Source organism: Varanus komodoensis, unplaced genomic scaffold, assembly GCF_004798865.1.
Source record: "Varanus komodoensis strain SLA01 unplaced genomic scaffold, ASM479886v1 scaffold32, whole genome shotgun sequence".
In the NCBI taxonomy this organism is placed as follows: Eukaryota; Metazoa; Chordata; class Lepidosauria; order Squamata; family Varanidae; genus Varanus; species Varanus komodoensis.
Window position 1 is genome coordinate 5,946,468 of NW_025335798.1, and position 19,356 is coordinate 5,965,823.

The following is a 19,356-nucleotide window of genomic DNA, read 5'->3' on the forward strand; positions in this document are numbered from 1 at the left end:
TTCATTTGGTATGATCTTGATGTGTCTCACTTGAAGAGAAAAAGAAATCCTTGCTGTAATGTACAGTAGGAGAATACAGATTCCCAGCCAGAACGATTTTACCCGTTACATCTGGGGTGTCACACAGAAATGCAGAGACTCCAAAAAGAGTTGGACTCAATTTCTCTTGGTTTAAATCCCAATCCTTTTTAGGCTGCAGAAATTTCATTGGGAGTACTGGTGCTGACCGAGTGTCACTCATAAATATTGGATTCTGTATTGTTGGGAACATGCCTTTTTAAGGAGTCGTTCTAGCTGGCTTGGGTATCTTGTTTCTCTATATGCAGATAAGTGTTGCTGGCAAGAGTAGTGCTGCTGCCTTCCCTTGCTCCTCAGCACTTTTTAATGTAATATGTGAATTCCCATCCTGATACTCCAGAAGGTTGCATAGACTCTAATTATGTATGCATGACTCATCTTATGCATATTAATTGTGTTACGCTTCTCCTCTGCAGAAGAGAGACCTGCCCATGACTGAAGTGTAACTAATGATGCGAAGCCTTCTTTTGGAAGTGTGTGATCGTTTCTCCCTCCTCCCCCCGATGTGTGCTTGTTTTGACTTCCCTCTACATGTGGGTTTTTAGCGCATTTGTTTTGTTTTCTGTTTTTGCTAACTGGTTCCTGTCTCTGGTTTTTTGGGTGTTGCTGTTTGTGCCATCGCCATGTGTCCGCTTGCATGCAGTTGAGAAAAGGCCCTCCTGTGCCGCCACCTCCAAAACTCACTCCGTCCAAGGAGATGAAGCAGGAGAACATCATCAACCTGTTTGATGACAATTTTGTCCCAGAAATCAGTGTGACAACCCCCTCACAGGTTAGCTTCTCCTTCTCCCCAACCCTGTCTTTCCTTCTCCCCATCCGCTTATTTCCCTATCCTTATTAGAGGTGTCAGGCCATGAAAACTGTTCAGTCATGCATTGAGTATAAGGGGAAAACAGCTGGATTTTGATTGGCAAAGGGGGCAGAGGGTTTTAAGCCCCTACTTTTGGACTGGAATCTGTTTCATTAGAGTGAAGATGGAAGCAGGTTGTATGGAAAGCCCCCACCATCCTGCCTTACATCTTTCATCGGGGCAGCTAAGGAGACCCAAGCCATTTCTCTCCAGCTAAGGCATTGGTGGGGAGGTAAGACTTCTTGCTTACAAAACATCATGTCCCAGTTTTTACATTTTAAAATCCATCACATCAGGCACCATAGCCACATGGAAGAAGCCTCAGTATCTCATTCTCTGAAGATTTTGTGTAGTGATTTTTTTTCCTTCTAAAAGTGAGGAGAGAAGTGTATCAGTTGTGATTGTAACTAGGGACCAGCACAGGCTCCCTAGATTATATGTTACTTCCTCTATATGGCTGTGGTCATGTGAGATTGTGAAATATATGCACTGAGGATGTTCATTTTTAGAGGCATTCAAGGTAATGTGAAGTTTTAGCAGCATCTGCTGTTATGAAACTGCAATCCTTCCCTCCAGGATCAAAAAGGGCTAAGTTGTTCTTATTGGTATGAATTATGCAAAATTAATGGGGTTTGTGTCACTCCCTTTAGATATTTTGCAAACTACCTTCAGACAGGTAGTTCTCTGAGACCTGCACTGAATTGGTTTAAAGTCAAGAGCTACAGGCTCTCAAGCAAACAATTTAAGCTTAACAAACTGTTTGCCAACAAAAATGTTCTATTGTGTCTGAAGGAATTACTAGGCAAGTGCATGAAAAGTACAGTACCAATCCTTCCCAGGGATGTCATAATTCTAGTGCCTGTGAAGGGAGAAGAAAAGATAACCTGACCAGTTTTCTGGCTACATTATCATTATCATCATAATCACCACCATCACCACCATGATTAAGATATATTTTTAAAAATCATGATTCATAACAAACATTGTATGACACCTCTAGCAGGTCTGTTTCCTGACTCCGCTCTTCCTTCCCTACCTCAGCGCGGTGGCCTGCGGCTTTTACCTCTTCCTCCTGTTCGACGACTGAAACGTTGCGTGAGGGGCCTGGAATTGGGAGAAAAGGCAAGTGTAGGCTACAGGTTACAAGGCTTGTGGGTTCACCTCACACATTTACCTGGAGAATGCCCATGAGGCTAACAGGCCTTTATGGACTAGGATTCCCTACTGAGGATAGGGCAGACCCTGGAGCCTGTTTTAGACTTTTGATTTCTTAAAATCTGTGCCTTAGGTCTAGTTCTTACTGTGATGGTACCAAATGTCTGGACACGGTCATTTCAGATTCCCCATGGGGCCCTCTGTGATTGAGTACTCTTCTGATTAAAATGGAATTGAACACTTTCCACACAGAAAGCAGGATCTCCCTCAGGCAGCTGATTTTAGGTACCATGAAGGGAAAAGAGCTAGTTGGTTATCATTACAGTATTTCTTATTGTCAGAGAAGAGGCATCTTTTGCTTCTGTTGATATGTAGAATAACTTGGCTGGCTTTAGGTATTAGATACCGTGACTGAGTGTGGGGCGCAACATCTTCTGACCTGACTTAGACCTTGATAGGAAATCACATCAGAGGTAGGATAGGCTTGAATCCTTCTCTTGACATCTGTTTTGTTTTATTTTAATGTGAAGGGAATCTATTTTGGGGGATGAGCATGGAGGTGCATTCAATCATGTGAGCCCACACCAGAAGTCTCAATAAATCTTTAGTCTCAGAATCTTCATGCTCAAAAATGGCACAGCTGGGTTGCAAGTATGTCATCTCAGCGAAAACTAGACTTTATACCAGGCTTCCTCAACCTGGTGCCCTCCTGATATGTTGGATTAGAACACCTAGAATTCCATGCTGGCCAGGGAATTCTGGGAGTTGTAGTCTAATACAGCTGTGAGGGCATTAGGTTGATTAGTAACCCAGGTGGTAGATTAAAACATTGGAGAACTGGTGCTCTTCAAGGAAGATGTTTAACTTTCCTTCTCTTAACTGCTTCCTGATGCAAATTCCCTGGCCCCCCCCCCCCCCCAAGCTGTTATTAGCTTAACTTTTGCAGAGCTACTAGCTTCAGGGAGTAATTATTTACACTGAAGAAAACACATGGGAGGAAAGAGTTAAACATACTTTCCCAGGACAACAGTCCTCCTGTCTTCCAAGCAGCTGCAGCTGTGTGAAGCCGAGCATTTCTTTAAAGAAAAAATCCACAGTGGAAGATTCTAATCAAATATCTTCCATTACATGTCTAGTTTAGCCCTTAGTGACAGGCAATAGGCAGATGTTATGACTGAGAATGAAAATGTGCACATTTTAAAATATTTTTCCATTACAGCCCTAGATAAGAGCACTGGAGGGTAACAGGGATTACTGCAGGGAACTAGAGAGGAGGAAGGAATAATTATTTGTAGAGAGCCAGTGTTTAGAGTGCAGGATTGGAGCCCTGGGAGATCTGGGTTCTAGTTTTCACTCAGGTGTGAAACTCACTGGTGACTTTGGGCCAATCACTCCTTTTCAGTCCAGCCTACTTCACAGGATTATTATTTTCAGAAGAGGAAAAAGGCAGGATAGAAATGCAATGAATAGTAATAATAATAGGGAAGCATAGACCCAAAGTGAAAGAAATTGCACACTGAAGGGTCTTTTTGAGCATGAACCAAGAAACTACTCTCAGTGCAGGAATTCTAGCTATATCTCCCCTGTATGCTTTGATATTTGACAAAGCCGTGGGCCACTGAGCAGCCTTCTCTCCTTGTCCATACCTATCCTTTCCTTGTAGCATGCTTCAACAACTCTTACACTCTGTTTTGTATTGTACATTTCTCTGGGGGAAAAACATGTGTAAATAGAGCAATCAGCGTGGAGCATGTTCAGAACACGGGATAACCGGAGAGCATTATTCTGAAGGAGCCTGGGTTTTCAACACGACTAGAACAAAAATCACTTGAACCGCCTTGAACGATTATGCCTGTTGGCTTTCATGCACTCCTTGTGAACATTTCTATTTGGTTTCGGGCTAATTATTTGGGAGGAAGGGAAGGGAAAACTAACATGAAGGAGAACTCTTGGACACCTCACACAGGTACAGGTAAGGTTCCCAGCATGGCTATACTCTTTTCTGAGCTCAGATTTTTTTTTTTCAAGTCAAGCACAGAAAATGCATACCTAGAAGCTCTTACTTCAGGGGGTAGGTACCTAAAAAATTTTAGGTGGAAAATCATGATTAATTCTTAGCCTTTACAGCTTCATTTCTTTGAGTTGAGGAAATGGTAAGTCAGAGAGCCGCATGGTTGTTCTCAGTGGAAATAGTGAAAGACTAAGGAAAGTAAAAGCTAAAATGCAAAGTGCTGTAGATAAGAAACTACAGTTGTATGGAAAGTAATGAGCTAGATGATTCTCTCTTAAAATAAGGTGTGTGTAGGTGAAAATATATATGTACTTATCAAAAGTGTAAAGATTGGAAACACCTGCATTTTAGTATCCATCATTTGGTATATTTATATTTTCACCAGATATGCTAGTATTATGCCCTGTTTGGCTCAGGACCAGTATGATCAGAAGAGGACTAGAACAGTTATATATTTTTAAGGCTAAGGAAATTACTTAAATCCTAGAACACTAGGAAATCTTTGGACACAAATTATGTGCAAAACAGCAATCTGGGAAAAGAGGCAAGCTTGAAAATCACCCTGCAGGACTAAGGATGTTATTCAGTCTTGAATGACACTCTGGAATGATTCTAGGATTGTGGCTGCAAAGACAATGTGTATGGATGTGCTGTTCAATTAACCTCTCTTGGTAAGAATAAATAGGAAACTTGATGTTGCTCTTGATTGGATGCAATATAGTATATGCTTTAAACCTATATAATCAAACCAGCATGATTTATTACTATTGCAAGTAACATCTTGGAAAGAGTTAGAGTATGGGCAGACTAAACAAAGAAATAGATTGGGAATTATAAGTAGGGAAGAGCCTTCTGTGTTTCTGACAAAGATGGTGTAGATTTGCTGTGAGGCTTCCATTGAAGCAAATGTCCACATTACATAGACCTTTCCTCTTTCATATTCAAGGTGTCTAGAACAGTGGAATAGATGCCACAACTGTACAAAAAAATTCAGGTTGAAGAATTTGGAAAGGACTTGAGACAGTGAGTTCTGAAGCACATTTAAGGTCCCTGTGTGCAAAGGTGATGAAAACCTGTAGAGAATCTCTGACTATACTGCTTGGGCCTGCGGCATGCTAGAGACAAGGGATGCCATCATGAATACTGCTCAAGATACGTGGAATGATGACACTCGGTTTTCAGTACTGTGGTCAGTGGGCATACATGAGCATTTGTCGTTTGTGCCATGCAGTTTATCATATCTTTTGCACCTTCAGCTCCTGGATAACACCATCCGCATGCTGCCTGCCTCCTCTACCCAACTAACATGCAATACTGCTTTTCTTCCTTAATGCTGCCAAGTTTGATGCTCCTGGGCCATTCCAGGAGGGAGCAAGCCTGCTGGATCTGGACTTTGATCCCATTAAGCCAGATAGCAACCCTGTAGGGAAGTCTCCCACACCTGTGGCCCAGGTTGGTTTACCATTGCCATTCCTTGACTCCATGAAATGTTTTATAATACAGACCTGATGAGCTCCAGTGGGGAGCAGAAAGTGTTCATAGTGACAAAGATAGCCTGGGAGGTATTTAAAAATGTACCTAGGGAAATATGTTGATGTGCACACTCAATAACAATATGTAATTTTACATAAATACTCTTCACATATGTTACTTAATTTTTACATAAAGAGTCTTCAAATACATTAGTGTTTAGGTTCTTCACATACAGTATTTTAGCAATTCTTAGAATAGTTATGCAGGCCAGTTAATCTTACTATAGTTACTCTTACTATCCCTGTAATAGTTAATCTTATTATAGTTAATCTTACTATCTTACTATCCCCCTGCAGATCAGGGGGCTGAGTCTGAGAAACAATGACCGGGCTGAGACAACACAGTAACCCATATTCAAGGGTTAAGTATGGGTTATTGAACTGTGGGTTGCTGTTGCAACATATGTTATTGTGTTGTCTGGACCAAGCCGGTCTAACAAGTCATGGCCTGTTAACCACGAACAGCCTATGGAGAGAACCTATGGTTTGTTCTGGGGTCTTGAACTATGGATTGTTCACTATGGTTTGTTATTTTGGCTGGGTTCAGGCAACATGATAACCCATGGTTCAATGACAGCCCACACTCAATACATATTTAACTCTCGAGTATTGTGTTTCAACCCAGTAGCTTGCCTAGAGCCACTTAGGGAGTATGACAGAACCCAGAGAGGTCAAAATCTCAGTCAACGTACCACACCAGTCCATACAACCAGAATGTGCATGGTTGTTCTAAAATAGCTTCCCTGGTTTGTCATAGAAGAGACAAATGAGATGGAATGCTAAACAACCCAGGGACAAAGTGTTCCTGGGCTGCCTAGCCACTCCTGTTTGAAGCAGGAGTGATTGGACAGTGTATACTAGCATGCTGTGTCTTATTCACAGCACACTCCAATTTTATATAATTGTGGCTTTTGTACTGTGTGCACTGGGTTTATTAATTAGCTGCTAGATAAGCTAAAGAACATGGAGAATAAAATGGACAATCCAAAATAATAGGCGGTATGTGCATCATGTAATATAATTCTAGGTGCCTGCCTTTAAATTAGGTTGGAGATCCCAGGGTGGTATGTGGATGCTTTATATCTGTGCATTTTCTATTTTGGCTGAAATAATGAAGTCTCAATGTGTTTTTTATTTCCATTGCTCTTTGCTATGCTTAGTCTTTGCCTTGGGATTTATGGGAGGTAAGAAATCTCTTAATACAGCTTTTAGCACAGTACTTCATGTAGTGCTTGGTGTATGTGATCACTGTCTTCCTGGTCGCTATGCAAATATTGTCTTGACCTTCTGTCCTCATCTTCTTCTGTACATGGATGTAACTTAGTATGTTGCAGCTATGCTTTTTTTGCCTTTTCCCTGAGTGGAAGGGTCAATTCCCAGTGCTTCAATATTCATGTACTATTGATGACCTTTATTGAAGCGTAACTCTTGCTGCTGTAATCTTTGTTGACCTTACTGTTGTTTTCTCCCTTTCAAAGACTAAATGTCACTATTGTTGATCTTGTACCATGCATACATTTCAACTGCCACCAAACCAATCCTCATCCTATACAAAAGGAGCATCTACTGCTATGCTCACTTTAGTTCAACACATCACTAAGAAAGAAATGGAGAAATGAACCTTGCTTCCTTTATGTTATGCTCCAAAATAATCAGCTGGGATTAATCAGTTCACAAATAAAGTTGCCATGTATGGTTTTACTTGCTCTCTGTTGACAGCTAGTAAACAAGTTTTGTTCATCATTTTTCTATTTTCTTTGTTGCTTTTATTAATTCTATGTCTTCTGTGTCTTAAAACTTAATATGTTTTAAAGGTATGCACCTGAGCTACTCATTTCTTTGATACCTTTAAGGTGCAACTGGCTGTTCAAAAGAACTAACCCAGTCTGATTTTCCCAATATTCCTCCATCGCAATGGACTTGTCTGAAATGCTGAATGTGCCTTTGCTTGTTCTCTTTGTTCTGCTTTTTTCTCTGCTAACATTCCTCTTCTTCCTTCTTCAGTTCTTTAAAGGTTTAGTGTAGTAAACAGATTGTTCTGTTTGTGTCTCCACAAAGTATGGAATGGCACTGGATTTCTAGCCATTAATTTTAGGTCAAAATATTTATGAATATCTCTCCAAGTCAGAATTTCTTGGAAAGTTTTCTCAGCCTAAAATGTATTATGGTGTACCAGAATTTAACTGCATTGAAACTAGAACTGCCCATTGATTATTTGGTAAACTACAAAAAGTTAATTTAGATATCACTTGAGATACTGAAGAAAGTCAATATAACATATAACAAAGAATCTTATGAGACCTAAGATATTAACAGATTTGTTATGGCATAAGCTTTAATGAATTGCAGCCTATTTCCCTGTTAGAAGGCGAGATTATCTTTCATTTATTAAATGAAAAACATGTGCAAATTATCAAAAGCCTCAATGCAGATGCCTTATTGCGGTTCTGAAGAAAGTTCAGGATGACTTACAAGTTATTTATTTATAGTGTTTTCTGTTGGAAGGAAAGAGCATCTCTCATAAATGTATTTTGATGTCAAAAATGCAGACTTGCAAAACAGCCTTAGAAACATGTATATGCCTTTAACAGTTTCACCAGTTAACATTTTCCTTCCTGACTATAATAAGTGATAGCAACTAACATGTTAACCAAGAAGTAAAGCTTGCAGGCCTCGCTGAAGCACCTGTTAAGTCCTGTTTAAGGCTCTGCTGCTCCAACATGCTGTCCCTAAAATTGGCCATTACAATTAAGAACTATGAAAAAGGAAGTGAATCTTACTTCAAAATAATAGCACCAGGTGATTGTGGCTTGGCTTCTCTGTGTGAAAATGGCAAAGCGGGTGACAGCTAGCCTTGCAGTGCCTTGTGACAGTGCTTGTAGCCACAATAACTTGCTGCTTCTCTTGCATAACCACAAGATTTATACATAGCCACTCTTGAAAGGGCCCATTTGGAGGAAAAAGAATATAAGGAGGAGAACAGAGAAGCAAAAATCACAGCAGCTGGACAGATATCTTGGATATTTGGAAGACTCCGAGATTGGAGGTTTCTGTCTAATGAAAACTTCTGCTGTGATCTGGTCTTTTTTTATAATGTTCTGCTTCATTTGCTTATGTAAGTCTTTGTGTAATTTTGAAAGGATCACACTTTTGATGTCAGACTAATAGCCTTTTAAATGACTATATTAGAAGTACAAGCAGTATTAGCTAAATGATTCATTAATTTTAGATTGAAAAGACAGATGTTTGAAATACAGTGCTTCTCTATGAAAGGATGTAAAGCTAGTGCTGATGTTATTGCTCTCTGAAGTTTGCTTGACTTTAAATAGGGCCTTTAAGTATTTCCAGGCAATATCCTATTCTTAGTTAAGAAGAATTTTCCTTCATTAAATATAGTCAGATATCACACACTTAAATGAGTATTTGCATCCACTGAAGAATCAGAAATTCATATTTGTGTATGGATTTCCATTGCTATCTTCCTCTGGGGAGATGGCTTGTTTGATGCAGTTCTTGGTGGGGATGGGAAACAGTTATTTGGTATATACTATCAGGATTCAAATCAGATTTTATTTGGAGTCATGTATCTGATGTAGATGCAGATTACTAAACCCTTTTGTATTCTTGTATTCCAGCCAGGTATTTGGCTCAAAGAAGAGGTGAATAGCTCAGCATTTTGAACCATGGTGGAGATGAGGGCCAAGAGTGTTTTTCAAACAAAAACAATCTGCAAAATTAGATTACAGTAAAATGACATAAATATATTATGGCTCTCTGTACATGTGTACATTTTTTTGCCTGGAAGCCACCACTCAAAAAAGCCTTCAGTGGCCATTACCCCTTGAAAGTTCTGTAAAAGAAGTTTATTTGCTTTTGTGCTACTACTTTTATTGTTAATATAAATGATACTGAATGTTGCTATGAAATCAAAATTTCTGATAGTCAAAGTCCGGGGCAGAATTTAAAATATGGTTCTGTTCCCATCCCCAGTAGAGAAGAGGCTAACAACATGCTGCCGCTTTCTTGGGTTAGGCAGGTCATGGAAACTTTGATGCCGGAAACCAAGTGATTGACCAGTGTAGAAGGAATATTTGAGGTTTCCACAGACTGTTTGATGAGCCTAAACCAGTAGATGATCTACTGGAGAACCGGGTTTGCTGATACTTGCATTAGTAGTCTACCAGGGCAGTTCAATGTGCAGGTCAGCTGCCCCAAGTCAGTAAAAGCTTGCCCTGTAACTCTAACAGTGCATTTTGAGATAAACCAGTCTGGGCAGTCAGTGATATACTTTTGCCAGAGGGCTGTGGATGTGCGGGTATTGCAGGAAGCTGCCTTTTCCTTCCTTATCCATCAAGAACTATCGAGCATTTGCCACTTACCTGCCCAGATCTGTTTACCTTGGGATTATGTCTTTGTCTGCTGTTGTACTTTTCATTGCACTCTTGTCATTTTAATATCTTCCCATACCCATGCCCACTGCTGTCTCCTCCCATCTGTTTTTCTCCCCTCTCTCTCCCTCAAATTCTGTCCATCAGCCTGAAAAATCTCCCTCTAGCAGCGTGCAGCCCGTGGATCAGTTTCCTGCCGATAATTCTAGCAATAGTGCGTTCGTGGTGGACTGGCCTGACCAGACCACTGAGACTGAGATCAGCCAAGTAAGTGAAAGTGTTCAAAACTGCCCTGTGTTTGAAACTTGTCCAGTTCTGACCACTGTGCTCTAGCACGGGGCTTACACAGCTGGTGGTCTGTGGAATATGCTGAGCTATGATAGAGGGCAAATCTATCACCTTTGGTCCACTTGCACCCTCAATTTCCGATGGAATTAGAGTTTAGCCATTCTCTGGGTACAGCGCATGCCATTTACTTGGGGGAAAGAACTGGTGTGCTCTAGTGATTAAAGTCATAACTTGGCCCGGAGCAGCTAATAATCTTGTATCACTGCTTTAGGGATGGGTAAGCAGCTTTGTGCCTGCTGTGAAGATGGATTGTGCGGTGCCACCAGCTTTTAGGTTGCTCTGAGAACCTTAGAGGAGGGTTCTCTGGGTGCTTGTCTTAATGCTTAAAGGGCATTAGCCCTGGTACCAGCCTTCCTTTCCCTCTCCTTCAGGGGGAAAGTGTACCAGACTTAATGAAGGCACAGTGGGCACTAGGTAGAAGAGCAACCACAGGAGTGCTCCAGTTGAAGGTTTCCTGTCTGACAGGTTATGGTATAACACTAAAAGCCTAATTACAGCTGTGGACAATAACACTGAGGATACAGTGTCCACCCTGTAACAGGCCTTTTGGGTATCCCTGCATTGAATACTCATCTTGCCCCCAAATTTCGAGGCCTACTAATGTGATTGCATATTATTGCTGTTTCTACTCCCTGCTTTTACAGTGAGTGTAATCTTGTAGTACTGACATGATGGATCCTTCTCTTTGCACCAATCAGCAATTCCTAATTTGTAATAAAGAGGTATTGCTGCTGGAAAAGGAATAGCAGAGATAAAATAAGCATCACCTTATGTTCTGCTGCATGTGGGGCAAGATCAGGGGGGTTTGGTGAACATCTTGGTTTCATCTAGGCAGTCATACTCTGAAAATGCATTTTTCTACTGTAAGCCTTTCTGTAGTGCGTGTGTGTTTCATGGAAGGAATCATACAGTTGCTGGCTCTGGAGAAAATCTGGAATATGTGTACCTCTTTTAAAATATAGTTTCCCCCCACAAATGTGCTGCAAATGTTACACTTGTTCCTGCAGAGGCTTCATTCTGTTGGCCCAGTAGTAACGCTTTCCTCTTAAAGCACTGTTTGCCTCTGCTAAATTTTCATCGTAAGAATAATGTGAAGGCTATATTTGTAAATGCCATGGCACAGCTGCATATAGGTATGGAAAAGAAGAAGGAATTGGGGAAGGAGCTGTGCTTCTTAATACATCAGTTCAGTAAAGATAGGTAGATTTGGGGAAAAAACCCAACCCAACCCATTCCTAGATGCCAGCTACTTCTTTATCCGTTTTATTTTTACACCATGCTGTTTTGAGCAGGTCTCTTCCTCCTTTCTGTTTCAGCAGACTTAGAGGAAACTTTAGAAACACAGTCTTTTTATTAGAGTTTAGTAGCTAACAAAACTGTATAAATTAGAGTAAGCGTTCTCTTTGAGTTGTGGAAGATGCATCTGCCCATGTGAAGAGTGAAATACAAACTCAAACTTCCCCTCTTCCCTCCCTTTCAGAAAAGCTTCTGACTCGACCTTCTGGGTGGCTCCTGCTGCTTGAGGGCCAGAGAGAGGGAGAGCCATTGACTGCTTAGTTGGTCCACTTGCTTTGGGTCAACAAACTGCTCCCCCCCACCATCTCCTCCCAGCTCAGTTCTGACATGTTTTCCTCCTTTTCCAAGGCAGGCTGGTGCTCATGCTCTGCCTGAGAATCCTCACTAGATAACCATGAACTTGCAAAGTCATCTGCTCACCTCTGCCCTTCCTCAGAATCAGATGAACCCTTGTGAGCCATCTGTAATATGTGAGAGCTGGGCTGCTTCTCTACACATTATTCAGGATACAGTTATCAGGGCATTTCTATCAAAAAGTAAGGGCAGAGCTAAAATTTATGTTTTTGTAAACTTATGCATCACTTTCAGCCCAGCAGAGCCTCCAAGGCAACTTACAAGTAAAACTTAAAACAATTTAAAATATCATCCACAGCAGAATTAAGTGCAGGAGATGCATATGATCAAAAGTAAGATTCTTCCAAAATAAAGTAAGGTTGATACACAGAGCCAATTCACATGTAATGATCCATGGGTTAATTAAACCATGGTTTGTTGCCTTACCTGCATTCAACCCATGTTTTGTCTTCCAGATTGCAGCATATAATTTCATTTGATATGTTGGTTTGCTCCTGCCCCAAATGTCCATTCCCCCCATGTGTCATGAAAGCCTTTGTATCACTGCAGTAATGGCAACTACTGGCAAGACTACATTTCATCAGTCATAAATCCACCTTCTGTCACAACAGTGCATATAATTGCACTGAAAAATGTATTACTCTGTTTCACAAATGAGCATGAACAGTGGAAGAGAAGCCCAAAAGCATTTTAAATAGCATGTGTGAGATCTTTCAGAGAGGAAGCGCCTGTGGTCTATTAAGGTTTTACTAGTTAGTTTTTCATAAGCTGATCCACCACATTGCCATAGGTACCAAAGGACCTGGAAACATGTGCTTGTAAAGTTCAGCACAGATCACCCACTGCACTTGCTTGGAGGGATAGCAGTCAAATATATATATTCAGTCTGGGCTGAGCTAGTGGGTCAGATTTTACAAGTTTTACATTACCATGGACTGATAGACAGTAATTCTGCACTGGCCAAAACTTGCATCTAGAATGAACTGAGTGAAGTGGGGCCTGGGGTTTGGAAACACTCTCTATGAGGAGAGACTGCAAGAACTGGGTATGTTCTGTTTTGAGAAGAGAAGACGAGGTGGGGGGATAATATATCTCCAAGGCTGTCACAAAGAGGAAGGTCAAGGTCTTCTCACTGATACCAGAGCGTAGGACACGGAATAATCAAGTCAAGTTGTGACAACCCAGGTTCAGGTTAGGTTCAGGGAAAGTTTCCTCATTGTCAGAGCAATAAGACAGTGGAACCAGTTATGGACGACCATAAGCAGGGGAATTATTTTTGATTATGCCAGTGAGTGAATGTTGCTGTCTGATTATAGCAGGCATTATTCCACTAATGTTCTTGAGTGAACTGGAATGCTTTGCCTTAGAGGAACCTGGATCTCCGCCTGGGTTTCCTCGGCGCAGGGACTGGGGAAATGCGTGGCTCTCTAGATGTTGTTGCAGCTCCCACATGGGCCACTTGCCTTTCCTCTGTCCCTGTTTTAGAACAACACTTGCCTCAGCAGTGGGCCTGATAACCAACCGAGACTGATTCCACAATGGAGCCTCTTCTATAGGCTCCATTAGCACTTTATTTGTCTTCTTTCTTTTTGTAAACCTCTAGCAGAAACTTAGCATGATCCAGAATTATATAATGTCTATGGATAAATATGGAGAGATGGGACATTGAATAGGTTATCCCTAGCCGTTTTTCTAACAGCCAGGTGGTGGCAGCCTTTGATAGCATAACGATTCTTTCTGTTGGGATAGAGAGTTCTGCCTTTTGATTCATTCATCATTTTCACCATCTGCAGCTACCTCTATTCATCTATCTATGGTATCATTGTTCAGCAAAGCTTACCCCATTTTCATATCTGGCAGTCTTTTTTTCCTTTTGGTAAGCTGTTGTTGAGTTAAACAGTGAACTCTGTATCAGCCACTCAGGCAGATGGTATTGCACTATTGTTGTGGGACGGAAGTTTATTGTCAGATGGCCAGAGTTCATCATAGCTGTGTTTCCTTCTCCTGTACTGTCAGAATGAGTTGTTCTGTCAGCCACATTGTACATATTTTACCCAAAGCAAAATGTAAGTTTTAAAGCAATACAAGGCAGTACCAAGAGATACTGTAGGTTTTCAGTGATAAACAGAAGTAACAATGCAAGAAACAGAACCTGTAACTGCATGGAAAACAAAAACTTCCATCACAGCATCATTAGCATGCTATTGGCTTATGTGCCGAAGGACAGGACCAGCAAAATGTTTCAGATAATGAGGTTTTAAAATAATTCTTGCTTCCAGCAAATTTGTAACAGAGATGTAAAATTTAAGTGGGCTAGAACATTTGCATTACAAGAAGCTTACCTCTGTTTCTCTTCCATGTGAACCCAAGTTAACATAAACCAGAGGTAGGCAATCTGAACTTCTCCCGATATTTTGGATTACAACTCTTATAAATCTTGATTGTTGGTCCTGCTGGATTAGGGTAGATGGAAATTGTAGTGCAGAACATTTTAGAGGGTACCAGTTTTTCCATCCTGGAATATTTAAGCCTCCCTTAAGCTTCATGCATGACAATAACTGGGTTCACACAACAGGATAACCCACACCCAAGGGTTGTTTGAGCCCAGCCATGATAACAAGCCATGGTTAACTGCAACCTATGAAGAACATCCTCAGTTGTTTTTTGGTTGTGAACTGCAGATTGTTTGTGGTTAACAAACCATGGTTCATTATGATTGTGTTGAAACAACATGGCTGTCTATGTTTCAAGAACAACCCTGGCTCAACAATAACCTACTCAACTCAAACTCAAGCCTTCAGTGTGGGTTATCCTGTTGTGGGAATTGAGTCAATGCATCTGAAACTAATGACTTTGATCCACACAAGGTAAACCATCAGGACATAACAGAAGTCATCTTTTAGCACAGGGGTGCTCATTCTTCATCAAAGTGGTGCAATGTAGAGTTGTGCGCACAGACTGGGAGTGCCTGATACCCAACTGTTTGCATTGTGGAGGGACTCACCTGCAGGAGCTCTTAAATCAGTGAACCCCTAGAAATGCAGCAGGTCATGGTAGGTCCCTGCAAAAGTCATGTGATCTCCTAGGCATGTTGGGGTTCCAGGAGTTTAACTGGCTTTTGTGTTGCAGTCCACAGAAGCCGCTCCTGCTGGTGCTGAGGCGGCTGGCAAAGAAGCAGCAGCTGGAGCTGAAGCAGCTAAAACCGAAACTGACTCAGGATCTGCCTCAGTAAGACCAATAAGCAAGGGAGAGGGAGGGGGGTCTCAGTCTCCCCTAATCCTGGCTCTTGCTGGCATATGACATTACAAAATGGTTCTTCATTAGCACAATCAGATGAGAATCCATCCAAACTAGAAGGTTCTCACTTCTGCTGCTCATGTATCCTGTGTGGATACAGCCAATTGGCTTGCCTGTGGCTATGGGGCAAAGCATACCAATTTCCATAGGTGGCCTTCTGTAGAAAAATGTTCACCTTGATGCAAACAGCTAAGCATAGTACAGCAGCAGCTGCTGTTGATCTGAATTAGGAAACCTATCTCCACAGAGCTTTTCAGTCCTGGCTAATTATTGTGGCTCTTTATGTGTGGCCCAACAGCTGCCTCTTACTCTAACAAATCCCACCCCACCCCCCAGGCAAGTGATAAGGCCTTTTGGAACAGCCCAGAGCCCACTGCTGGCTTTTTTCTCCTTCCCAGGTCAGTTCCCCGTTTTTTACCACACTTGGTCATGTTAAGAAATATGACCAGAGGTAACAAATTTGTTGTCCCCACAAAGTCATACTAAGCCATTAGCTGCAGTGAATGAGAGTGATGCCAATGACATAGGGAACTGAGGCATCCAAGAGGAGCACAAGTATTAATTTTAGATCAAGGAAAGGCAAAAACAATTTAGAAGATTTTCTGCCTATTACTGTAAACCTCTCCCTCTTCCCAGCTTGGCGGCAGAACCTGCTGTTCGTTCCCGTCATCTCTGCACACCCTGATTTTCCTCTAATGTTTGCTGCCTTCTGTGATTCCTATTTCAATTCCCATTCTTCCATGAATCATTCTTCTTACCTCAGTGGCTATTCTGGGTCATAAGTCATAGTGTCCATGGTAGGAACGAATGAACAAGAAAACAAAGTGCTGGCACCAAATGTGATTTTCAATAAGAGTGACATCTGGTTGTTATTTGGTGAACAAATTCAGGTTTGCAGTGGGCAGGGTTCTTATCTCAAGCAGGGTCTACCATTTCATTCCTTGTTTCTTTCTTGTTGCCTCAGACCATTTTTATTGCACTCCTCTTCTCCTCTTCTTAGAGCTCTCTGCCTGCTGTAGTTGTGGAAACCTTCTCAGCCACAGTCAATGGAACGGTTGAGAGTGGAGCTCCCTCTGGGAGAGCTGACATGCCTCCAGGTTTCCTGTTTAAGGTGAGTGTGGATCATGGAGACATGTCTGCTAGACATTCATCCTTGCAGAGCATGCATCTTAAAATGCACTGCATGAAAAAAATTAATTTGCTGATTAAAAGGAAAGATGCAAGGCATCCACAAAAAAACCAAGTGGAAGTGACAGTGTTAAATATGTGCAAAATAGGCTGGATTCACATAAGCAAATGCAGGTCTTCATGTGTGTCATTACATGTGGAAGGTGTATATGTGGGAATGCAACATGATCAGACATAATGCTGGCAGGTTGCCCCCTGAGAAATTAGCGTCTGTTTTAAAGGGGAACGAGATGAGAAATGTGAACCTTTTTGCATGTTAATGACATTCTGGTACCTAGCATTTAGAAATTACTTTGAAATGCACAAAGCAGCTCATGCACTTTATTTCAACAAATAATTTCAGCAGCCCGGATGGTTGGTGTGTGCCACTGTACTGGAATTTACCATTGTAATTCTTCTCACATTACAGGTATCATGCCTCTTTCAGTGTCATCATAAAAATGGATGGGATAGGAAACAATTCATGAATTGCCTCGTGGAAACTGATCTATGTGGCATGGTCCTCGAGACCTTGCTTGTTAGATTTCTACACATATTCAGACTTGTACAACCCAGACCAAAATTTGGATTGTTGTTGGGGAAACATATAGGAGGTCCTTAAAAGCATACATAGTCCTCTGAGTTCACTCTAATTTTAATTGAATCATTTTTCTACAATAGTAACTTAGGACTACATCACAGAAGAAAAGGGGACTGGACCCTCCTTCTCCCCTTTTAATTAAAGCTCAGTTCCAAACCACTCCTTTTCTAACTAACCTGGCTAAGGAAGCAAAAGGAAGCAGCCATTCCTGTCTCCCTTTATTTATATCATTCAGGAATAATAATCCAACCACAACGGCCCCGTGATTCAAATGGTTCACAGGATAAGAAGCAGCTAACTGGTTATGTTTGGTTATAGGAGGACTTGGGTTGCTATACCAATGAAGTGATTTGTGAGAAGCAGCAAGGTTTCCCCTCCTGGTGTTGGAATGAAGAAAGCACCCAGTAAACTAGAGAAAGAATGGGTGAAAAAAGAAAGGGTCATAGGTCCAAATCAGAGAAAAAGAGCTAAGAGTTTGGAGGTGCAATTCAATGAAAAGTAAATGAAGGATGAGAAGACTCATCCCAGGGTTGCCTCCACAAGAGGGCTGGGTTAAGGTTGCCTGAGGATGGGAAGAAGGGAAGGGATGCTGAGGTTCAGAACTACAGTGGGAAACCTCTCAGGGCAGGCCTGAGGGCATCCCCCTCCATCTTTGCCTCCTGGGGCGGGGTGATCTCCTAAATGATGATTTATGACTCAAGTCAAGCTGGTCTCTCCATTTGCTCTCAGTGTCCTCAGGTCAAGGGGAGCCAAGAGAGGGTGGTCTAGAACCCTGTTCTAGTTCACTGAGTCATGGCAACCACCATGGCGGTCATCTGGAACGTACAGGCACAGAGCTTACTTGGCTGCCTCTTGCTGAAGAGAAGTTGCCCCCTCATTTGAGTCTATATCCTTTTGCAGGTACAAGCCATGCATGATTATGCAGCCACTGATAGTGATGAGCTACAGTTGAAGGCTGGGGATGTTGTCCTGGTGATTCCATTTGAGAATCCTGAGGAACAGGTATGAAGATTTTGTGAGCTTTTTATTTGTCCTTTTGCTGATACAACCCACAAGCTAGTTTAGTTGATTGCAGACTTATAGGCAACCTTGAAGTACTAAGCATATGAAGCCAAGTAGCTTCATCTTCAGATAGGCTTGCGCCTGACACATGGACAGCAAGAAAGGCAAAACAAAACAACATTGTAAGGAAAGATTAAATTTATGCAAGGAGAACAAGAAGCCTTATAGCATTTTGAAGACTAGCATATTTATTATGGTAGCTTTTGTGGATGCATACAGCGTAAAGGTATATATACAAATTAATGTTAGGGGAGAAAAATGTAAACAGGTTAAATGATACTTAAACATGAAAAGTAGTGACGATAATGCTTAAATATATGCAAAAGAAGCACAGTGACGATTATCAGGTGGGGCAGCAGGTAATAACCAACAATAGATAAAGCATTACTTTATTCATCCAAGGGCAGGTATAGTGAATTAAGAGGCATCTGCGCTGTGCGGCTGGTTGCTCACAGTGGACGAACTCTTCCCCCTTCCCCCACTCTCTCTCTGGCAGGATGAAGGATGGCTGATGGGTGTGAAAGAGTCTGATTGGCTTCAGCACAAAGATCTTGACCAATGCCGAGGAGTTTTTCCAGAGAATTTCACAGAAAGGATGCAGTGAGATCCAGCTATTCTTCGGTGACCTCTCTTCAGCAAGAGTGCAAGAGGTGGTGTCCCCCCACTGCTCCTTGGGGAGAATCTAAAAATAATAGAATTTTAAAGGAACAAAAGCCTAAAGGTTGGATTCTTCACAGAAAACAACATTTTAGAAGTACATTGAATTCAAAGTGTTATTATGAAATATATAGGTAATAAAGAAAGACAGGTTGAAAAAAGAGTCATTTTTCCTTTTGATTTGAACAGTGTTCAAAAGATGGTTACCAAAGTGGCAGAGTAATTTTGTGTGAATTGGAATTAGGGTGTGTTCAGCATCATAAGCCGTGAAATACTAACTGTCCCATTATCCTGAAACTACACAATAAAGTTTACTTTGTGAGAAAGTGTAGTCAACCTGTCTTGTGGCTAAAGTTGCTTATGTGGCATCCCTGGATTTCAGACCCTGGAAATTATTCAGACCTGTTGCCATATGCCCAATACCTGTCATGCTCTTGAAAAGAAATATTTAGTGTACAGTGTTCACAAATTATGATTATATATGTGTGTGAGTGCGTGTGCGTGCATGTGTCATTCTTTCTTTGGAAAACCTAACAAGAACTGTGATTTATACAAATTAA

The 19,356-nt window shown here is 41.4% G+C and overlaps 1 protein-coding gene across 8 annotated transcripts in view; it reads left to right on the forward strand.

Moving 5' to 3' along the window:
* BIN1 (bridging integrator 1) overlaps positions 1-19,122 on the forward strand; it is a 129,625-nt gene extending 110,503 nt beyond the window's left edge. The window contains exons 12-19 of one of the 8 annotated variants that reach the window (XM_044437929.1): positions 722-850; positions 5,436-5,546; positions 6,787-6,810; positions 10,162-10,281; positions 15,142-15,240; positions 16,310-16,420; positions 17,978-18,079; positions 18,636-19,122. In XM_044437929.1, the coding sequence (XP_044293864.1) occupies positions 722-850; positions 5,436-5,546; positions 6,787-6,810; positions 10,162-10,281; positions 15,142-15,240; positions 16,310-16,420; positions 17,978-18,079; positions 18,636-18,743 (804 nt within the window). In that variant the 3' untranslated portion in view covers positions 18,744-19,122. Of the gene's footprint in view, positions 1-721; positions 851-1,969; positions 2,051-5,435; positions 5,547-6,786; positions 6,811-10,161; positions 10,282-15,141; positions 15,241-16,309; positions 16,421-17,977; positions 18,080-18,635 lie in introns of all 8 variants that reach the window. The other 7 variants (XM_044437923.1, XM_044437921.1, XM_044437924.1 and 4 more) reach the window with 7 other exon arrangements.
* Positions 19,123-19,356: the final 234 nt, after the last annotated feature.